The sequence below is a fragment of the Lepidothrix coronata genome, unplaced genomic scaffold (assembly GCF_001604755.1).
Source record: "Lepidothrix coronata isolate B3197 unplaced genomic scaffold, Lepidothrix_coronata-1.0 Scaffold164, whole genome shotgun sequence".
Taxonomy (NCBI): Eukaryota; Metazoa; Chordata; class Aves; order Passeriformes; family Pipridae; genus Lepidothrix; species Lepidothrix coronata.
In genome coordinates this window covers 901,928-923,742 of record NW_016690344.1, presented here as the reverse complement: position 1 = coordinate 923,742, position 21,815 = coordinate 901,928, and the positions used below count along the sequence as shown (strand labels likewise).

General features: G+C 36.7%; 1 protein-coding gene across 6 annotated transcripts in view; it reads left to right on the top strand.

Annotated features, from left to right (window-relative positions):
• SLC25A21 (solute carrier family 25 member 21) overlaps positions 1 to 21,815 on the top strand; it is a 253,590-nt gene that overhangs the window by 153,139 nt on the left and 78,636 nt on the right. Inside the window, exon 1 of one of the 6 annotated variants that reach the window (XM_017829448.1) lies at positions 21,101 to 21,138. The exons of the other annotated variants lie outside the window; for them this stretch is intronic. Coding sequence (XP_017684937.1) covers positions 21,137 to 21,138 — 2 coding nt within the window. The 5' untranslated portion in view covers positions 21,101 to 21,136. Of the gene's footprint in view, positions 1 to 21,100; positions 21,139 to 21,815 lie in introns of those variants that run through there. 6 annotated transcript variants of the gene reach the window in all.

The following is a 21,815-nucleotide window of genomic DNA, read 5'->3' as shown; positions in this document are numbered from 1 at the left end:
AAAGGAAAGGAAAGGAAAGGAAAGGAAAGGAAAGGAAAGGAAAGGAAAGGAAAGGAAAGGAAAGGAAAGGAAAGGAAATAGAAAAAGAAATAAGAAAAAGAAATAGAAAAAGAAAAGAAAAGAGAAAAGGAAAAAAAGAAAAAAAGATAAGAAACAAACAGACCTTTTTTTAACTTATTTTGTATCAGAAAAAAAAGAAGTGAATGAAGACATATTTCATTTAAAAATATGATTCCACAGCATTTTATGGTCATTTCTTTTGGAATTACTTTTGTTTCCTTGACATTTACACTGCCATACAGTGGCAGTTCAGGAGGTTGGCACAGTGGAAAACTTATCAATTAATCCTTTTATTCCTGGGTTTCTTTTTGACCAGCTTGGTTTCCTGAATTAGTTCCTCACATAATTATGTATCAGGCAATACGAGAACAAAGAAGGGGGCAACCCAGACAGATCATCAGTGACAACCACCAAACTGTATGCTAAAGCTATGCATGAAAGGCATTTGTGTGCACACTTCATTAGAGTATGCTGTTACATTTAATCTAGTGGTTTGACACTAACAGAGTTAGTCCTGCTTCTGGTTCCTTGCCACCCAACACACTTCTCTAATCTTTGTAGTTTGGTCCCATCATTTTCCTTATGCAACATCTAGCAGTTGCAAGACTGCAGGGAAAATTGATTTAGCTTGATGATAAATCAGAAAATTCTAGTGGCTGCATACTGTTAGATCAGCTGTCTTGTAATGCAAAATTGCATCGTAATCAAAGATGTATGCATATTTATTTACTATTTCTCAAAGTTATATATGAACTTTTACTTCTGTGATTGTCAGTTTTTCTATCTTGTCTGATAGAACAGGCTTTATAGTTTTATACCTTCTCTTAGAAAATGAAGTCCAGTTAGTATGGGCAAATATGCTCCTTTGAAGGTGTAAGTTGAGTTCTGTTACTGGGGGAATAAAAATAATGCAACGGTGTTATGTAAGTAAAATACTTTCCTGATTTAATCATTGAAAAGTGAATTTTTAAATGAATAGCAATACATCCTTTTGCTATTCATATACATTTTTTTTTTCTTGCCAAATTGTTATATTATCTGAATAATTTGACATAGAGGGAAACAGCTTACAATTCCATTGTTATACAGATGATGCATTGTAACAGTATATGGAATATGTCTCAGGAAATTTAGGAATATACAGAAATTTAGTTTTCAATTTCATGAGACAGGAAATTCCAACTTTGTTGTTCATTGTTGCTTAAAGGACAAGATGCTTATCTCCCTCATGACAACAGTGCTCCTCCTTACACAAGCTTGTGGTTTCCCGTGAGCCTAACTGGTACAGTTCCTCATGAATTTGTGAATTGAATCAGCTTTCCAGAAGGGTTCAGTGGGCATCAGAACTATCACAGAGAAAGGATCAGGACCACACAGGAAAAATGAGTAGGAATAGGGGAGAAGAAATAGAGGGAGAAACCTCCCTGTTCTGTTTCAGGCTAACTCTTACATCAGTTCAAATCATTGTGGAAGACCTTAAGCCAGAGGCATCAAACCATTTAAATTATGGGTATATTCATTTCTATTCTTCAAAGTATTCATTTATCAACTCTGCAATACTTAACTCAAATGTCTAAATACTTTGGCCCAATTTGAATGAATAAAGAATTCTTGAAGTTCCTTGTTAATAAAATTGCACAATATTGCAAAACTTGCTTGCTTTTAATGCCATGACAAATGATTGCATTTCAAAAGGCTGTTGATGTTCTGTGAAAAATGTAATTAGGGTTGAAATTTCATATTACAGCTTCAGCAGATATAGTAATTCATGGCTACTAAAAAGACCCTCATACTCCTTCATTCCAGCCTTCTATTTAGCAAATTCAGCCCTTTAATTTGGCCAAAAACTAATTCAACAAGGAGAAGAAAATTGGGAAGGAAAAAAAAAAAAAGAACAAACTGCCCAGCAACAAGTGTAATTGGAGAGGGAGGAATATGGAAGAAAGTGAATGGAGACCTCTTTCTCCAGGAAGATGTGTGAGTTTTTCAGTCAGTTCTGATAAATAGCATGAGAAAAGTGGAACATGAAGTTCTGTCCTAGCTGTGAAGTAAACCTGTGTATGCAAATAGCTTTGGTGCCATATATGAAACTTGTTCCCGTAGTTAGATGATCTCACATAGGAGAGAGAAAGGATATACTTAACAAGAAGCTCAAGCTCCGGAATCATGACATCTGGAAATACAAAGGGAAAACACAAATTGAATGCTTGTCACCTTGCCATACACCAGCCTGATGATCCTCTCTTGACTGTTGACAAGGACTAGATATTAGGACAGATGGCTGCCTGATCTTTTGTCTTCTCATACATAATATTGTGGAGGCTTTGTACATGAAACCGCTTCTTGATTGGCCACACCAAATTTTGAGATCAACTAGAAGCATTAATGATGCCATTTCCACTTACTCACTTTGTAGCCTTTGTAGAAACGTATACAGCAGAAGCGTTTAGAGCAGTTGAATAGAAAGGGCATGGTCTTATTCTTGTCTTTTTGTGCTATTCTGACAGCTCAGAGGACATGGAAGGAGATTTTGGCACTGGAAAATTTTCTTAATGGATCAGAAGTCCTTAGGTGGTATGTGGTATAGAGGTGCATTAACGACTCTGCTTCACCTGTTCCTCACAAACTCTTATATGGGAATAGATAATTCTGGAAAGAAGTTAATGGTCAGAATGTCTCTTACATTCCAGCTTTTTTTGGCTTCCAGTACAGACCCTTGTGACTAACAGGAATTCTGCGCCAATTAGAACAGAGTTGCGTTATGAGTGCTGGGGCTACAACAATTCCACTATTCTTGGCTAGCCTGAGCGCAGTGGAACTACACGTGGCAGCTTTGAAAAGCTTGGCCCGTGGTCATTCTCCCATTTGATCACATTACTTAATGTAAACTTCAGCCTTGGGTGACAAATCGTAAAACTGGTACAGCACAAGGCCAGTACAGAGGTGCTCTTGGAAGACACAATTTATGCAGTTGTACCAATTTCGATTGATGTGAACAAATATCCAGAAGCCTTTGGCAAAAGGCTATTTTGCTATCTGCAGACAAGTTAGCTTCTAAACAGACAGCTTTCTTGAAATACTGGTATGTGAATGCTTCCATATTTGAAAAATAAACCAGGACTTTTGTCCAGAGCATAATAAAACTCAGAATAAAGAGAAATTTGGTCAGGTAAAGTTTTGATGAGTCGTATTTCAGAAAGCAAGGACAAATATGTTAGAAGAAAATGTCTTTTGAAGACGCGTCAATCAGAATTTTCAGTAAACTTTTCCAATTTCAAAATGATGAAGCTACTGCTTTGGAAGCTAGTGTAAAACTGCAGAAGGGATGCAGATGAAAATGTCTTACCTTTTCACGTACTACAGCTTACAGACTTGTATTTGACATTGCTTCTGTTAAAGCTAAAGCTGTGTGCAAAAATATCTGAGGGACAGTTAATTTTGTTCCTTCCACTATGAAATAGTAACCTGGGGCAGTATGTCGGGACAGGTAAGTAAAAAGTAATATACCCTTGATTACAGTATTTTTAAATTCATTACACAAAGTCCTATAGCTCAGAATAATTGGTTCAATACACCCAATATTGGTGGGTAATTTGACACGACAATATGAGATTTTTTTGGAAGTTCAGTTCATATGTCTGTGACTTTAGATAGATGGCAAAATTGGAAACATTTCTAAGGGACAGTCAAATTTTAGCTTTCCCTAAGCCACGGCCACAAGACTCTGCAGCACCCTTCATACTCCACCGAGCATTTAAATGGGGCTGGAGTATTTTAGGTGCTCTGTTTTGACCATCTGCATGGGCTTGAGTTCATGACATGGAATATTTAAGCCAGGTTTTGTTAGGAGTTCAGTTTTTATAAATTTAAACTTTGGTATTTGTTGGAATTTTCTTCTGAATTAACCAACTTTTTAATATTAATTTGTCCCACAGCAATCCACTTTGTCAAGCTGGAAGTTTCATTTAACTTTGTTTAACAGTGAAGATACTATAGATGCACCTTCACAGTATGGATGATACTGTAGAAAAATGATCTGTAGAAATGGTTATTATCTTGCTCTGTTTCTCAGGTATGGTCCATAATGTGGCTTAGTTCACACTCAGAAACTTCTGAGTGAGGCACATATTTCTGTGCTGGAGGGGTCAAAATTAAAGAATGTTTCATTGCAAGTTGTATAGTGGGAACATAATCAAAGGCAAAGTTCTGAATAAGTAATTTCAGCATGGTTGTATTTCTTTTATCTGCAATATTCCCTTTACAACATGGGCCTATACATCTAAAATTGCCAGACTATCTATAGAAGAAATGTATTATGTGCTTAATAACTACTTAAAATTGTGGGGAGAGGGTAATCTTACTACTAATTTTTTCCTGTCCATATCTTTTATGATTGTGTGTTTTGGAGTATTAAATTTTCAGTCGTTTTCCCTTCTACACCAGTGTATTTTAGTACATTTCTTGTATGCTAAGCAAGTTAAGTACAAGTACTTAGGAGCAGACAATTTAATTGCACTTTCTGTTGTTATAAATACTTCTGTAATGGAAAAGAATTTCATTGACATTTTAATATGCTGTCACTTTAAGATACTACATGAAGTGTGAACAGAGCACAGGCACTTTTAACAGGTGTCTCTAATTGTTATTTTGTTTCTTAGAAATAGGCATAATGTAAACTTTGGTGAAACATGTAGATCCAAGGTGTTTGGATCCTGCAACATTCTAACCAGGCTTTCCTTTGGCTGGTTGGAAAACAAATTGGGGCGTGTAATTGATTTTTTTTTTTTTTGTAAGTAAAGCTTTTATGTTTGCTTTGAGTTCAAACTCCATCTTTTTCTTGTTATTTTTTTTTTTTTTGTCCCTTAGGAGGGATTGCAATATGGGCTTTTAGGAAAGGAGAAAAAAAAAAGAGTTCAGTGTGTTCATTTATTTTAGCAAATAGGACATTTCTATTGCTTTCGGATTTTGCCAGTCTGTAACTGCAGAATTGTGGAAAAGGGTGAAAACCACATCAATTACATTTTTTAAAAGTGTATTTTCATTAGATTTTTCAAGTGCCTGTTATGCTCAAAGGGAGTTCAAGACCTGTCTTGTTCACAGAATATTTGAAAAACCCCTTAAAAGAAACAGATCCATCCAGGAAAATGTCTGTATTTTTGGATGAAATGTCCTTACTTTAAAAAATGGCAAAAGCAGAGCAGCAACACGTCTACAGTCTTTTCAAATTTTCAGTGAGATTACCCCCAGTTCCAGAAGTTGATACAAAAATGTCTTTAAACAGACAAACAAAGAACCAAAACCAGAAAACAAACCTGGTAGCCGAAGTTAATACTGAATTTTGAAAAGAAAAAAAACACTGGTTTTGTTGCATAGGAAATTAATTATGAACATGCGTCTTCTATAGAGTTTACTTAGTTAACAAGTTTTTATTATAAACACTTATTCTTTTCCAATTTGGCAGAAAGATAAGCTACATTAGTTCCTTAAAGTTACATACTTAACAATTTAGTGAACATTTCATGATCAAATGTTTCTCTTATTTTGCAGATACATTTAGATTGATTGCAGAAAATTATGGAAGTCTATTTATTAGTTAAGCTGTAGTTAGAGTAAAGGAATTCTGATCAATTTGTTAAGAATTGCCTCCAGCTGTGCTGGTTTCCGTCATGTAGTTAAACAGAAGTTCACCATAGTTTGATCTATTTGTCCTCATTTTCATGGTCACTGAAGTAAAGTACGATGGACTCAGCAGCAGTCACATGCTCCTTGAGTATTCAGGTGCTAATCCAGAGACTCAATTAAAAACTTCAAAGCCTTTGGGGAAATATTTATCTGAAATTAACTTAAATTAATGTGTGCAATAATTATATATTTAAATACTTATGAAGAAACCGTGTAATAAATTCTTAATTTCAAAATCAAATTGATGGAGGGAGCTCTGATCTGGAATAGAAAATAACCTCATCATCATAGCACGTAACTAAGAAGTGAGAGAACCAATTGAAATTCCTCCTTCCTGAATCAGAAGTCTTGACCTTTCCAAAACCTACACAGGTGCCTTGACCTCTGCGTCTCCATGGTATTCAAAACTCAGAAACTGCTCTAGGCAAAACTCAAAATATAAGATTCGAATAAGACATTCCTCCAGCACGTTCACATGTGTGCATGATTCAACTAAAGACTGCATTGTAAAAAAGCAAGAACTGAATGTGTCTCTGTCAGATCCTATTGAGAGTACTGTAGCCACTAATACTCTGCCTCTCATTTCTTCAACAACTACAACTCCTCTTATCCAAATAATGAGATGGAAGCACATTTTTCTGCCCACAGGAATAAAAAAAATAAAAAATCTTTGTCAAATGGATCCATTCTTGAAATGACTGCCATATTTACATCTATGCTGCAGATGCAGAATCATGTGTAGTCAAGATACAGAATATTTGTAATTTTTAGCACTGTCTATGATGTATTCCTGCACCTTCATTTGTGTGGTATGTGAAGTGCCAGAAATTGAGCTGACACTTCAACTGTTGCCCTCAAGAGTGTAATTCCAAACTAGTATTCTAAATTAAGTTTTTTTGCTGGATCTCATTGTAAATGTAGATCTTCTAGAAGACCTACAATCTTCTGGAAGATTTTACTATGAGATTAGAGGTTTTTGCTTAAGAAAGCTTTCCTGTCTGGAAAGAGGAATCTTTCTCAGATGTTTTCTGCTCCTGCATTCCAGAGAATCTCTCCCTGGTATGAGAAAAGATAAGTTCTTATGGACATGTCTGAAGGCTGGAGTGGCCAGGGATGATAAAAGCCCTGAGAACAGGAGATGTGTCTTTTCCTAGGCCCGGTGCAGTTTTGTGCCATTATGTTCAGTGTTCTGGACTTTTGAAAATAAATTCTCCTAAGTCCTTTCACTCCCTAGTATTTTGGGGGTGCCTGTGTGCATTTGACCCTTATATCATTTTAGTTGAACTGTAGGGCAAAAAAAGCTGAATCAGTTTTACTTTTTCAAAAGATATTATTGCCCCTTGGGGTGCTGAATCTGGCCTGGTGACTGCAGATACTGACTATAGTTTTTGTTTGTTTCAGCATCACCTCTACACCCTTTAAACAGTAGAGTCCTGTTCTTCAGACCATTTCATATTCCTCTTCATTTCTTGACAAGTGTCAAAAGAAGAATCTCCTTCCGTATTCCTCTGTTCAAATCTTCACTGTGCCATCCCAGGATCAAGACCTTTTGCATGAATCTATGAAGTACACAGTTACTGCGGTAGAGTTCCTTTCACCTCTTGTGGTAGATTCTCAAGACAAAGCCTGACGTACTTTCATAGTGCTCAGGTCAGTGGGTCCATATGGCTTTAAATTGGGATACCTCATGATCATCAATGATGATCAGTGTTTATCCCAACAACAGAATTTTTCCTTTTCTTAGATCGTGGTGGAAAACAAAAAATCCATCTGCCTTACCAGACTACGTGTTAGACTTGCATACAGTGTGCAATTCTTGGTCTTTCGTGGTTTGGAGTCATTTCCAGAACCATAAGAAAAAACAAGTATCTATCAGTAGTGAAAGTTTTGAAAATATTCTTATCTACTTAGCATTCATGTGTAGATCTGGGTATTTTGCATTTTCCTTCCCACTATAAAGCATATGCTTTTAGAAAATATTGTACTCAGAGCATGTGTCCAATACATTTTAGGTAAGGAATATAAAATCAAAGTAATGACAAGACAAAATTGTTTTATCAATTGACATTTTGGGAAATATGTTAAACATAACATTTTAGGAAAATCTGAAAATAGGTAATTAATGTTATTCCTTTCTCCTGTAGTCTTTCTGCAAGTGCAGCTATATGTGCTATTGGTCACTTTTTACAATAGCTTTAGACAGGTTAATGTTTTAATAAACACCCAGCGGTTATAAATTCCAACTGCTCAATATATTTCTGTGGTATATTTTAGACAAAGGTCTGCTACTTCTGGTCTTTATCCCTGACATTGTTGCTAGACATACCTTTAGTATGCTTTCAGTTGTTGTTACTAAGGTTTTATTCTGTGATAAATAACTAGATAAATATACTACAACAGGATCATTCTTTTCTTCCTTCCCTATTTTTTGTGAAATATTAAGTTAACTTTATGGAGGAAACACTGAAAGAGTTTAAACTTTCAAGGATTAAAACCACTTATAGAGCTAAGATCAGCTGTGCTGAAAAGGCATTTGCATGGCAGTTTTGGGTAAATACCCTTTCTGGAATGAATTTTTATTTTTGTGATTAAGACAAAAATACTTGTTTTCTGAATCACTCTTTCTTGTACAGCTAGCTAAGCTTAACTAAAACCAGAAGGGTAAGCATCTTAAAATCAAATCAAATTATGGGCAATACTCCCACAAGGTTCCTGAGGTAATTTTAGGAGCTTTTCTTTTGGAAGTCCACCCCAAGTATTTTATCAGAATCATATAGTGGGTGATTTAGCCAGAAATATTGCCAAAGAAGAAATTATTCCACCCATATTAGAAGGATGTAACTGAAATAGAGGTGGTATATCTGTGCAGTGTACATGACACATCATATGATGTAGTATAGTGCATACTGTGGCTGTCACTGTTGCAGGAGCTTATGTTCTTGACTAGTTTAGGAAAGATTCTGTCTTCAGGAATCTACTGACTTCTGCTGTTTCTTTGATTTGAATGCAAACCCAAGTCTTCTTAAGGTCCCTGAGAGCAGAGTTAGTCTTTTAAAACAGCAGCTGTAATGATTGAAGCTTGTGGGAGACAAGGTTTGAAAAGATGCTTGTAACAGCCAATTGTGCTGGTTTTGGCTAGGGTAGAGGTAATTTCCTTCACAGTGGCTAGCAGGGAGCTGTGTTTTGGATTCGTGCTGAACACAGGGTTGATAATACAGAGATATTTTTGCTAAGCAGTGCTTACACAGAGCCAAGGCCTTTTCTGCTTTCCATACTGCCATGCTGGCTAGGAAGTTGCTGTTGCATGGGAGGCTGGGAGGAGACACAGCCAGGACAGGTAACCCAAACTGATCAAAGAGATATTCTATACCATATGACACCATGCTCAGTATATAAAGTGGGGAGTAGAAGGAGGAAAGTGGGGGATGTTTGGAGTGGTGATGTTTGTCTTCCCAAGTCATCGTTACATGTTATGGGAACCTGCTCTCCTGGAGGGGACTGAACACCTGTCTGTCCATGGGAAGCAGTGACCTAATTCCTTGGTCTGCTTTACTTTTTTGCACAGCTTTTGCTTTCCTTATTATTTTCTCAAAATCTATTGTCCAATAATGTAAACACATCCTTTGCAACTCTTTTTAGTTCTTACATTAAATCTGAGGACTTTCTAAAATCAAAATTACTTTAAGATATTATTAATATATATCTTTGGAAAACCTAGCAGCTTAAATCCTGACTCCTGTTTCACAGTATTTTTGTTTTACCATCCTCTGGTCTAATGTGCCAGCCGATAAAGTCTTACCATTTGTGTAAAATCTGATAACAGATTTGTGTTTCTCTTTTCAGCTCATGAACCCTACTGTCTTAAACTAAAATAAAAATTAAAAAAAAAAAAGAAAATGAAAAAAGAAATTAAACTAAGAGCAACTAAAGTAAAAAAATACAAATTTTAAAAAAAATTTTGGTTTACATATAGAACTAAATTTTCTGACATTCAAGCCAAAAATTATTGCAAAGTTGCGGTCTCTCTGGATCAAGCACAGAGTAAACTAATATTGTACATAAATAGTAGGTTGCACTTTCTCGTGAAGTTACTTTGAAATATTTTTTCCTTGCATTTAAACAAGTCTCCAGTCATTGCATATGTAAGCTGCAGTACAGTGTTACAATATCTGAGCATTTTAATCTGATCTTTAAATATGATGTTATTGATACAATTTGAAGTCCGTTAAAAGAATGACAGGGAAGAGACAAGTGGAATGGCATTGCAGAAATAGACAAGCAATAGATGAACTCATTTCAGTGTTTCACCATTGGCAAAAAGTTGTACCACGCATTACTGTGAAATGTTTTGGATGTGGGCTTCAACAGGTTTTGTGGGTCATAGATAACATTCTTCTTTCCCCTCCTCTCTCTTTCCCCTTCTCACTCCCTCTCCTCCTTCCACACAAGACCAGAATTTAACCCAAGGTGGTTTCAGTCTATGGCAGAGGCCACAGCACAGTGCGGTGCTGAGTGTGCAGAGACCCTGTTCTTTTCTTGGGCGTAGATCTACAGCGCAATGCCTTCTTCCCTACTATCCCAGAACTCCTGCTTCTTGTTTTTCTGCTTAGATTCTCCCTTTATATTAGCGCAATCTTATTGCAGTTTCCTTTTGCAGGAGCTGTAGACCTTCCTGAGCCGGTACAAGGCTTTTCTACCCTGATATTTTTCAGGAGGGAGGAGAGCCACCAGGAGTGTGGAGCAGTAAGACTATGCATGTGAAGTCAGCTCAGCTCTGACTTCTGACGATGGGGAAAAAGGGAGTGGGATGGTCAGAAGCAAAACACAAAGGGGCCAAGCCATCCTCAGAGCAGACCCACAAAATTGAGAAAAAATGTTTTCTCCCCCTGGTGGCTGGGTGCTTCTGAATTTGGTTTTTAATCAAATTGGCAGATTTGTTTTCAGTTTTTAATGAACTAAATTCCGTAATTTCATGTTTCATAGGTGTTTTTCTCAGATTAGGAAAAGTAAAAGACATATTGGCATCTAATTCTCTTGCATTTTTTCATCAACGGTTTTGTTATTTAATCTCTCTTTTCCACAGTCTTAGATTTTCTCCACAATCTTAGGGTTTTCCCATTATCTTTTCCACAATCATAGGTTGTAGAGAAGTCCAATGACTGTGTATGACACACCTTTGATTTTATTTTAACTGCCTGTTCACGTGCTCGTTTGTGGGTGCTCAAACAACTGAGGTGCTGAGTCTGCCACCTTTGAATTTCCTTCTATCCCTTGCCCCTACCCTAGACCTTCCTCTCCTTTCCTTGTCATCCTACAGAGTCTGGATTATATCACAAATCCAAAGATCACAACCTACCACAGGCATTGCAGTCCTGTGGGCAAAGAGAGCAGACCAAAGGGGCCTATTCAAATTTCACCATTGCTGCTCCTGTGGTGACCTCCACAAAATATTGAGACACCTACAGCTATGCTGTGCCCTCTGTATATGGCTGTGGATCTGAGGACACTTGATAATAGTTTGCTGTCAAGTTTAAGTGACCTACTCTCAACTTTGAAAAGTTCTTGTATTTCCATTTGAAATATCTCTGATACTGTTGAAAATGCAAAGAGCCAACTAAGAGAACAGACCATTGACAAATGTGTACCTCTTCTTTAAGGGCACTTGCTAGGGCCTTGACAGTGTATCAAAGGTAGACACCTCCATCTATAGTCAAGGGACAGAGAGGAACAATTATGCAGGACAAATAATTCCATTGGTCCTTGATACCCATCTTTGGATGGGGTGAATTGGACTTTGGAGATGCATGTCTCTGCACTGATTCTGCAGAGAGCCTAGTTGACTGACTTAAAATCAACACCTGAATAAAAGATGTCCGAATGTAAATAAGATGAATAATATTTAAAATGTATGCAAGGGTTCTGCTTTAGTGCATGTCTAATTCCAACATGACTACTGCAGTTTAGGACAGATTCTGACTCAGCCTAAAGGCAGAGCCCTTCAGTGCCACTGTAGTGTCTTGTCTCAGCTAGGCTTGCTAGGCACAGCTTAATCCCCACATTCACAATGGCAGATATGCACTCTGCTTGAATGTTTGTGGTGCTTATCTGCATAGGCATTTGTGTGTCAGGCAGCCAGAATTTTTATGCTGTGTGAAGTAGCATGAACTGAGGACTATAACCCTCTTGTATTATTGATAAAGCCATGTCTGCATCTATACTATAAACTACTTAGTTGATACTTTCTATAAACTTACCCTTAACCAGTGGTTAGAAATTGTGCCAATGCCAAGCAGTAAAAATTCACTGGCTATTTTGATATAGTAAGCACCATGAAAAACCTCATTGGATTTGTGCTGAGTCTGTGACGGAGCTGCTTTTTCTCTCTCATACTGCCAGTGGAAAGGAGCTGATTAAGTACCTTTCTAGTAGATACAATGACAAGGCTTTGTGAGCTGGATGATTCAGGAACATACTTATCCCTCCCTTGAGCAGGTAACTGAGATCATGGAATTCTGGAAACACCCTTTTTTGTTGTTGTTATGATTGCTACCCTTTGTAAACTGAAGAGAACTCAGGAATTTAATTTCTTCCTTGCCATTTAGATTGAGCATCTGTGGTTTTTTCATCCAAGGGATGCATAACACATGATTTACAGAACTGCTGACTGCTGTAGTTGCAATTAAAATAGTACTGCTTGAACACTGAGTGCAAACAGACTAATAGTTTAATCAATCCATTTTAAAACATATTAACTAAACCAGCAGTTTACTGTTCTTGTCAAACTCTAAACAACTATAAATCTTGTTTTCAAAAATCAACCAGAAAAAATGTAACACATTAAAAAATAGTTAGAAATGGCACACCTCCCATAAGCTGTATAATAAACAGATCACAGCCCTGTAGTAATAGTTCTGATTTCTGGCATGTCACTGGAGAAGAACTCATGGGTTTTCCAAATGACCTGTGTCATAAATCATTGCATTCCCATTTACGCTGAGCACATGTATCTAATTTTTCAAGAGTGGCTTCTGAAATCCTGATGAATGGCTTTGGAATTGATTACTGGAATGTATGAAAAGTGGTGTCACAAATGCCTAATTGAGGAAAGGAAAAACAGGCTAAAAATACAGTCCAGTGATATCTGAACACAAAGTTGTAATTCACTAAGTAACAAATGAATAACAGGAGATAAGCCTAAAACGTGACAGATGTGAGATCTGTCACACTTTTCTTTCAGACAGATAAATTAAATTATTATAAATTTTCAGTAGAGTTAAAACAATGTAAATGCACAAGCCAAGCATAAATCACACGTATCTTTTGGACGGTGCAAGCATCAATGTCTTGCTTGTCCAGTTTAATGTGTTCTCTGTGTGTTAGTATGTATATTTTTTAATATGGAATGCTTCATGTTAGAAAAAATTCAGACATCCCAAACCAGGAAATGTATTCAAACTTATTAATGAAACTCCAGAGACGCATTGGGGTATTTGTATTTATATCCTATCCACTTCATTTATCTATGTGATCTTTTGAGAGCACATTTGTCTCCCCTCCATCACACTCAAAATTGAATAAAAGCTGTGTGTTCACCAAGGTCAAATTAACACTCCCTGGCTCTCCATGCCTCTCTGTAGACACTAAGGACATACTGTCCAACACAGTCTCATCTTCCAAGTGATATGTAAGAATATAGTTGGTGAATCCAATTTTTATTTCCTTTGTGTAAAAGACTGCAAATTATGTTACATGCTGAAAGATAATGTCGCATTTTTTATGTTTCACCCATTTCTAAAGATTTATCTCTGTCAGCAGCTGGAGCACATGGACTGAAGTTGAATGTGTTACATGATTGTAGCATGTAGATTCTGATTTGGTGTTGAAAGAAACTCCTTGGCAGATGAGTAATGAAATGAAACAGCAAACATGCCATCACCTAATAAAAATATCAGTTCATAAGAACCATTAACTACCTTTTCCCAAGACATCTCTTTTTAATTGATATATTTGAATTTGTCATGAGAAAACACATTCATGTTATTCTAATAATATATGCTGAACAGTGCTTATAGAATTTTTTTCAGGAAAATATTACCCTTTGTCCAGTCTCTATTTGCAAGGTTCAAATTGACCAGCATTCATTAAACTTTATTGCTGAGGTTCACGAAACTTTCTTTGGATTAGAAAAGTATAACCTTCTCTCCCTATTTAGAAGGGTGTTGCAGCTTTTCATTAACCTGGAAACCTCCTATTTACATGGTTCACAGCCTGGTCTCAGCTCACTTGGAGGTAACAAAGGGTGTCGGGACAAGAGTGCAGCAGGGGGCTCATCCTCTAGGCCTGCCATCTGAATTTGATCAGGTCAACTGTTTTAACTCCTGCCTCATTAGGCAAAATAAAATGGAGATTATGGTGTGTGGAAGGATCACATTACAGACAGCAAGCTCTGCCTCCTGACACTCTCTGTTGATTTTCCATTTTGACGAGACCTTGCTCTCTGTGTTTTCCATTCTGTATTACAGCAGGCTTTAAATTTTTTTGAAGACAAGATCATTTGTATCCCCTGGCACTTCAGAGCTTAGCCAAAAAGAAGTAATAAGTGAAGACACATTAGTCTCAGAGGCAGTTTACCTACTGGAGAGATGTCACTGTGCAGTATGGGCTTAATGCTGATAGACACATTAATTCAGCTTGTCAAGCAATGCCTAGTTCTTCTCTTTTCAAAGTTTAAGTTAGCTGTGAATTTGAAAAAATCTGCCACAAAAATGTTCACAAGGTAGATTATTACCACCTGGCATAAAGGATTGAATATTTCACTTTCATTACTTACAATTTACATGTTAATTCTATTCAGTTTATCTTTAGTCACTGGGTTTAGTGTTTATATAAAATTGTAAAATTGTTTAGAGTTAAGTGTGCCTGTTGGATTATAGTGCCTGTTAGACTGGAGATGAGTATCAATCATTGAAGATTCATCTCCTAATGAGAGCCTTTGTCACCTGGTTGTCAAATAAAAAGCATCTTCCTGCTGACCTCATCTGTATGTGCCACATATTAATAGAAAGTCCTCAGTGTATCAGTTTGGCCAGCTGACAACTAGTGGCAGATATCTTATGAGTAAGATAGTTACAGTTCTTATCCATCACATCTAATTTAGCTTCAGTGATAAAAGCAGGTGATAGTAATCAGGTATATGTCTTTCTTTTACTCCACTTTTTGGTAGGATTTTCTTTAACTTCTTCCTCCATAAGCATAGTCACTGAAAATTAAATAGAAATATCAAAATTAGAAATAAATTTACATTATTTTTGTAATTATTCCTTTATAAATCAAGAGTTAGCCAGAAGTACAGACAATAAAATGCTGTCAAAAGATGAAGCTACCCTCAGGGAAGGGGGGAAAGAGGCAACAAGTAATATGTGACAGATGTGAATGTAAATTGTTTAATGCAAAGTAGAATGTGCACTGTTCTATCGTTAGAAGTGTAGCATGAAATTGGTTTAAGCTGACCTAAGATTTTTTATTCAAGTAATGGCCAACTGAGAAATGTACACTATTGTTACATCCTAAGTGAACTTAATGTGTCTGAATTTATAGCCAGTAGCTTTCAGGAAACTGTAAGTTGCACAATCCATAATAATGTGTCTCTTCACCAACAAGGGCCACATGACTACATTTAACTCCTTCTGCATATTAAACACCAACTTCAACACCCTTATTCCTGATGCAGCCTGATTCATTTGCAGACTAACATGTATCCTGTGAACTTAAGGAGAAAGAGATCTTAAAAAATCAACTTCTTGTTGAACATTTCTATATATCTGCCTTAAGAATTGTGTCTTTTGGGAATGTCTCAAGTTGAAAGATTTCTCTAAGAAGTTTCACAGAATGAACCTGCCGCTTCCAAAAACAAACTACCCAGAGGCAGAGAACATGATTTTCATTAAGCAATTACTCACTGAAAATGATGAAAAGGTTTTTATTAAAGAACATATCATGAAGCCTGTGCATAAATCATTGCAGATCCTTGCGGCCCAGATAATTTCATTTATGTCTGTTTCCAGCCTGCCATTTCTTCTTACTTTTCTTTTAGTTTCTAGGTCCAAAAATCTGTCTTTTTTTATTTTTATGTCCACCTTACAGTAGTGGCTGCCTTTTTCCACCAAATCTGTTCCCTCTGTGTCTCTTCTTTATCCTTTTGAACAACCTGTCCCAGGTTTTTCCTCTCCATTTCCACTTCATTTGCCAGCAGTTCTTTACTTGTTCTGTTTCCTCTTGACCCCCTTAGATGAAGGCATCACTTTCTGCTCTAAGATTGATACTTGCTGAGACAGGAAGATGCATACCATGTCATGATATGCCTCTCAGATATTATGCTGAATGTGGTATTTATGAGATCCTATGGTAGAAAACAGAACAAAATGCATCAGGAAAATGAGATTACTTAAAGCAAAGCTGTGATTTTTGCGACACGCAGTGATCTTCATAAGATGGCTTTTATCATCAGAGCAAACATTCACCAAATTACATCCTAAGTGGAAAATATAAGATGTTAGCAATCCTTGAGTATCTTCGCAGTACTAAGCCCACCTGAACCCTAGTAGTCTGGTCGGCAGCACCTCCAGCCCTGGAGCGTTGAGGGCTCTGCCCATAGGACTCATTACACTGTCCAAGTATTCCTTTAGCATAAGGGCATGCTTTGTTGTAATTCTAAGAGGTTTTTGTCCTTCTTTAATAATAATTTTGGTCAAACTTCTGGTCTTACTGTTGAATGCAGAGCTGACTCAGCTGTATGGGTAAGTGAAGAGAGCAGCTGACTAGCCTGATAGGATTCCAAGGAGTCAGAATGGCAAATTCTAAAACACAAAATGTTTATTACTCTGTATTATAAACCTCCTAATACAGTGGTATTATTTTCTCTCCAGTTAGAAAGTTAAGAGGGAAGTGCACAAATACATATATTATCTTATACTGTAGGCAGTAAGAAAATTATACTGATACATTGCAAGAGCACAATGGTGAAATTCCTCTTTCTGTGTTTTGGTCATACAAGAACAATACCAGCCATGCAGTAGGTCCGAGTCATCTGGCATAGCTCACCATGACTCATGGTGGCATTCTGTAACCAGAGGGAGAGCACAGCACACTTGCTTGCAGAAATAGGAGCAAAGATACAAAACTGGACACTTTTCCAACTTCATAAGCTCACACCTTTGGAGTCCAGGAACAATTTGTCAGGTCATGTTTCCTCAGAGTGCTTAAGGGAACATTAGCAAGGATTTGTGCCCAGGCTGTTTGACAAGACAAATAAAAATAAAAATTGTCAATGCCTTTTGCAATTCAGCATAAATAAATCTCTGAGTATTTTAGTATAGGTGATTAGCATGTGGTGATTAGAAATTATGTGGTGCCATAGCCTGGAGATAGTTGGTCTCAAAAAGGCTTTGGCTTCAAAGGAGGTGGGAAAGTAATAGGGTACAAAAACATGCTTTCTGTGGTTGTGCTTGATTGCTCTGAAAGATGCAGAGGGGCAACTGTGTTACTAGAACCATTTTTAGGATTCTCTTTCCCTACAGGAGGCATTAGCAGTAATGTTACCATCTCTAAAATTCAAGGAATGCTGTTCTAAGCTGATTTGCATTAAAAAGAGAAGGTTCAGAGCTCGGTCTTCTTTCTTGCCTTTCTGTTTGTATGGTAGGGTATAAATAAGGAATCCAGTTCATGATGTCAGATTTCTACTTTAATCTTGTAATATTATGCAATTTCACTACCAGCGCATGCCAGCACAGCACATCATGGATTGTCTAGAAACTGAAATGATTTTTACTAGTAAAAGTTTCAAGCTTTTCACAAAAAGAAAGGATGAAAGCATCCAACACAGAAAACATCTATATTTTCATCATAGATATTCTAACTGACTTTAGGCATAAAATCATTATTGGAACTTCTAGTCTAACATGCACACAATTAATTTTGTGTTTAAGTTCTTTAGTAAATCCACTGTTAACAGTGAAACCAAGCCATTAACATCTTTGCTTGGGTTGTCTTAGGCTATTTGTGGTAGATTAATATTCCCTAAAATTTATTCTGATTCTGTTACACTTAATTCCATTGTCCACATCTCTCTAGAAACTATTTTAGACAGTATCAGCTGATACTCTTAAAAGAGATTTTCTCTGGGTCTTGGAGAGATCTGACATAAAATGTCTTACATTCTCACTTCAGGAGGTCTGAATCTTTCAACCAAATTTAATAGCTATTTATGCCTTGAGAAGATCTTATCTAATGTACTATTGGTTCAGGGTCATTCGCAGCCTTGCATTATATTGAAACATGGACAAAGAGTGTAATTTGTTAATGTCATGAAGGATGAAGTTGGTTAGAAAGGGAAGTGTACACGATTTATAATAACACAAGTGTTTCCTTGCTAATCCCTTGTCAGGTTCATTATCTGTAGCGCCCCAGGCAATAGTTGGCCTATCATGAGAGTGAAATTTAACCCACAGCATGAAATTAATCCTCAAAGACTTTTGTCTACCCTTTCTAGAAATAATAAATTCAAAGTGATTTTATAAATATCCTCTCTAACTTTATGCAGAGGTGTTAAATTGGTATCTAAACTCTATGGCATATGTCAATCTATTGATTTATGTCTGTTTAACTAACATGCAAGTGTATATCAAACATAATAAGGAATTTGAAGAATTAGTGATTTGTCCATTGTTTCTTCCTTTTTTTCTTTCATAATACAGAAAATTCTATTCCTTGTAATTACAGGGAAGACAAGTATATGTATGCATGCATGTATAAAATCATTTAAATCATCATATCTGCCTTTCCTAGAGTTTCTGGATTTATATATGAAATAACTTGGTGGGGGTTTTCACACCCTGACTTGTTTTAAAGCTTCTTAGCAGTCTAATGAGGACTTGTTTCAGGTAAACAAATGATTTTTTAGTAGAGTTTTGCACATCTTGAATCAGCTGTGTAAATACCGTGTCAATCAGTTGGGTTTTTTCAGAAAGAGATTTCTTTTTCTTATGTATGCAAAGTTCACTTTGAGGAGAAAAGAAGTCAAGGATTTATTACTGATTGATTCAGTCTCTTCAGCATTTTTTGAATATGATTCCTCACTCATAGCTACTCATCTACTCTGAGCTCATCAACTCCTATAGGCTGAGTTTTGGTGCTCATCTTGAGAATTTTTCCCCTTCCGAAGGCAGCAAGTGCTATTTAATAAATGTTTGAAATTGACCATATCATCTATGTTGAAGAGCTTCTTCAATATATTAATTGAAACTTCACACAGTCAGAAACCTAATGACAAGAAATTAAGCAGGTCAAGTGATTCTTAGTACACAGGCCTGATCCTGGGCAGGAATTTTGCAGGCTACTTAGAGGGCATTATATGGGTAGATCTGGAAATACATTACTCTTCTGATCATCCCCCTTATTCTTCAGGAATAAATTTTATCAGTTGTTCTAGACATGGAACCGTTCTCCCTGCACATATTCCTTAGAAGAAAATTAGTTGCTCTAGTCATACCATATTTCCTCTGTGTATTTTAGGAAAGCTATTTCTGTGCACACATATACTCTAGTGGTGAGAAGGAAAACAGCAGTTACTGATGTTAAACAGAACAGTGAGCAGAGGAGCATCTTTGATCCTAAAAAAGTCTTTACACTTTAGAAATGCCACATGATATTAGAGATGAGATGTGGTATAAGTCTAGGAAACCTCTGAAAACTATATACTGTAGTGTTTATTGTCTAGGGTAGAAAGTCCTACAGAAGTATCTCATGTAAAGTTAAAAGGTCTTTTTCTTACGTATTTTTAAGTTGCTTATGTTGTTAATGGGAGCTGATGGATTTAAGGATTATAATTTGATACCGCAGGGTACAGTAAATGAATACTATATAGTAATTCAGATATAATTTATATCACATTAATACTATCTATTGAACGCAGTAATAGAGAAATGTGCAGAGTCGCAGTACTTGTTTATAGGTTTTAGAGATGACAAGAAAGAAGCAGATGCAATGATATATTGCTCATATTTTGACCAATGTGTGCCTTGAGATGTTTAATCTGCTCAATATATTTTTTTCATCACCACACTCTTTTTTGTTCCACCTATTTTCACAGTTTCACTCACTCCCTATACATCCATCCATCAGTCATTCCCCTGTGATTGACTTTCTCTGTTTGCCCTTTTCCCAGACCACAGGTTCATAGTCAAAACTTCTTGCAATAAAAGCAGTAGTGTTTGTCAACTCTGAGACTGGGGTTTCTGCTGCCAGTTCCAGTGACAAGCTGGCATCTTGTGACCTCTAATAAATGACCTCTAATAAATTGGCGGGTGATACATCTCTTAGCTGTTAGGCAGGATGGCTGGCTGCATTTTCAAGAGAGTCTTGAAACAGAAAAAGGCTTAAATCTCTCCCCTGCATGTAATAAAATTGGAGATTCCTCTCTGCAGACCTTTAAGGTCAGCTTTATTCTTGGAAGAGTTTCAGAACACAAGTTGGACAAACTGTAGATTTTTAACAAGGATAATACCAATGTACTCCGCAACATTTAGGTACAGTAGGTCCTTCTCATACTTGAGACTGGGCAGCTTTCGGGCTCCATAGCAGGGAAAGTTGGATCCTGCAGATCCTTGCACTACTATTTATGTGCACAAACATAATGCTTTGTGCTTTATTGCACAAAGATTAGACCCAAAATAAAGCAGCTAAACCTACTGCCAGTGTTACATCACATAGAAAACCACTATACAGCTAGATCTTTGAAAGAATCACAGCATAACTCAGGAAGAAGATAAATTATGCTGTTCTTCTTCCAAAGAGCTAGCCTTACAGTTGCCTCTCCTATTAGTTAGCATATGTGCTAAGAAAAGTAGGGAGAGAGGAGGCATGCCTGCATGTTGTACACTTAGGGGTTTATTTATTGCATTCTTACTCAGTTTGGCATTAGACAAGACATAGCAATTTGCCAACAAAGGCATAATCCTACTTGTTATGTATAATAATATATATAGTAATTACCCATTAATTCTGTGTAAGCGTGCAGAAGCATGTTTTTCCAAAAGTCATTTTTCAACAAGCCTTTTTTATGTATCAGTAGGCATTCAACAATTCAGTAATTCAGCTAGTTTTATCTCTGAATCCGTGTAGCGCTATGAAGACTTGATCAAGCGAATGTATGGAAGAGGTACTGAATATAGTAAGGAAACAAAACAGTAGTCCCTGTAGCAGACAAATACTGCATGGATAACATCCAAACTGACTTTTTCCTATTTTGCAGTCCTAGGGCTTAATATCTGAGTCATATCAGCCATGTTAGCATAGTCTGCCTGCCTGCCTGCCTGCCTGCCTGCCTGCCTGGAGAAGAATGTGAGCAAAGTGCATTTAAACAACTTCTGTGACTGTACAAAATGAAAGGAGTTTTTCTAGCTTCCTGCCTGCCTGCCTGCCTGGAGAAGAATGTGAGCAAAGTGCATTTAAACAACTTCTGTGACTGTACAAAATGAAAGGAGTTTTTCTAGCTTCCCACTGGTGGTTAGTGAAACTGTTTTCTGAGATAGACATCACTGTAACAGAACTGGATGATACTCACCAGATTCGAATATTTTCATGAACTCAAAAGGAATAATTTACCACTTCATTTTGGAAAAATAATTCTCAAAAGGCAAAAGGCTGCAAACAAGCAGTAAAATCTGCTGAAAAGTATATCCTCCAGACTACTGCAATGACTGCTACCCACAAATGCTTTGCTGAAATCCCCTGTATTTTTCAAAAGTTGCCTTGTTTTGTACCTTTAAAATTATCAGCACTTGGAAAAGTCTTGTTAAATCTGAAAGAATTCCTGTTTCCCTTTAGACTTAATGTTTCAGATACTGATTAAAAAGGGAACTCTCCCTTTATTCTGAAGTCAGTAAGAAATATTATGGAAAATTGTGTTAACTCTTGCAAATCCCTCTACAACTATAAAAGTACAAATGAGATCGTCCCTGCTGTTTCAGTCAGGCCTATGAACCTCAGAGCAATAGGATATTTATAAGAAAATTCCA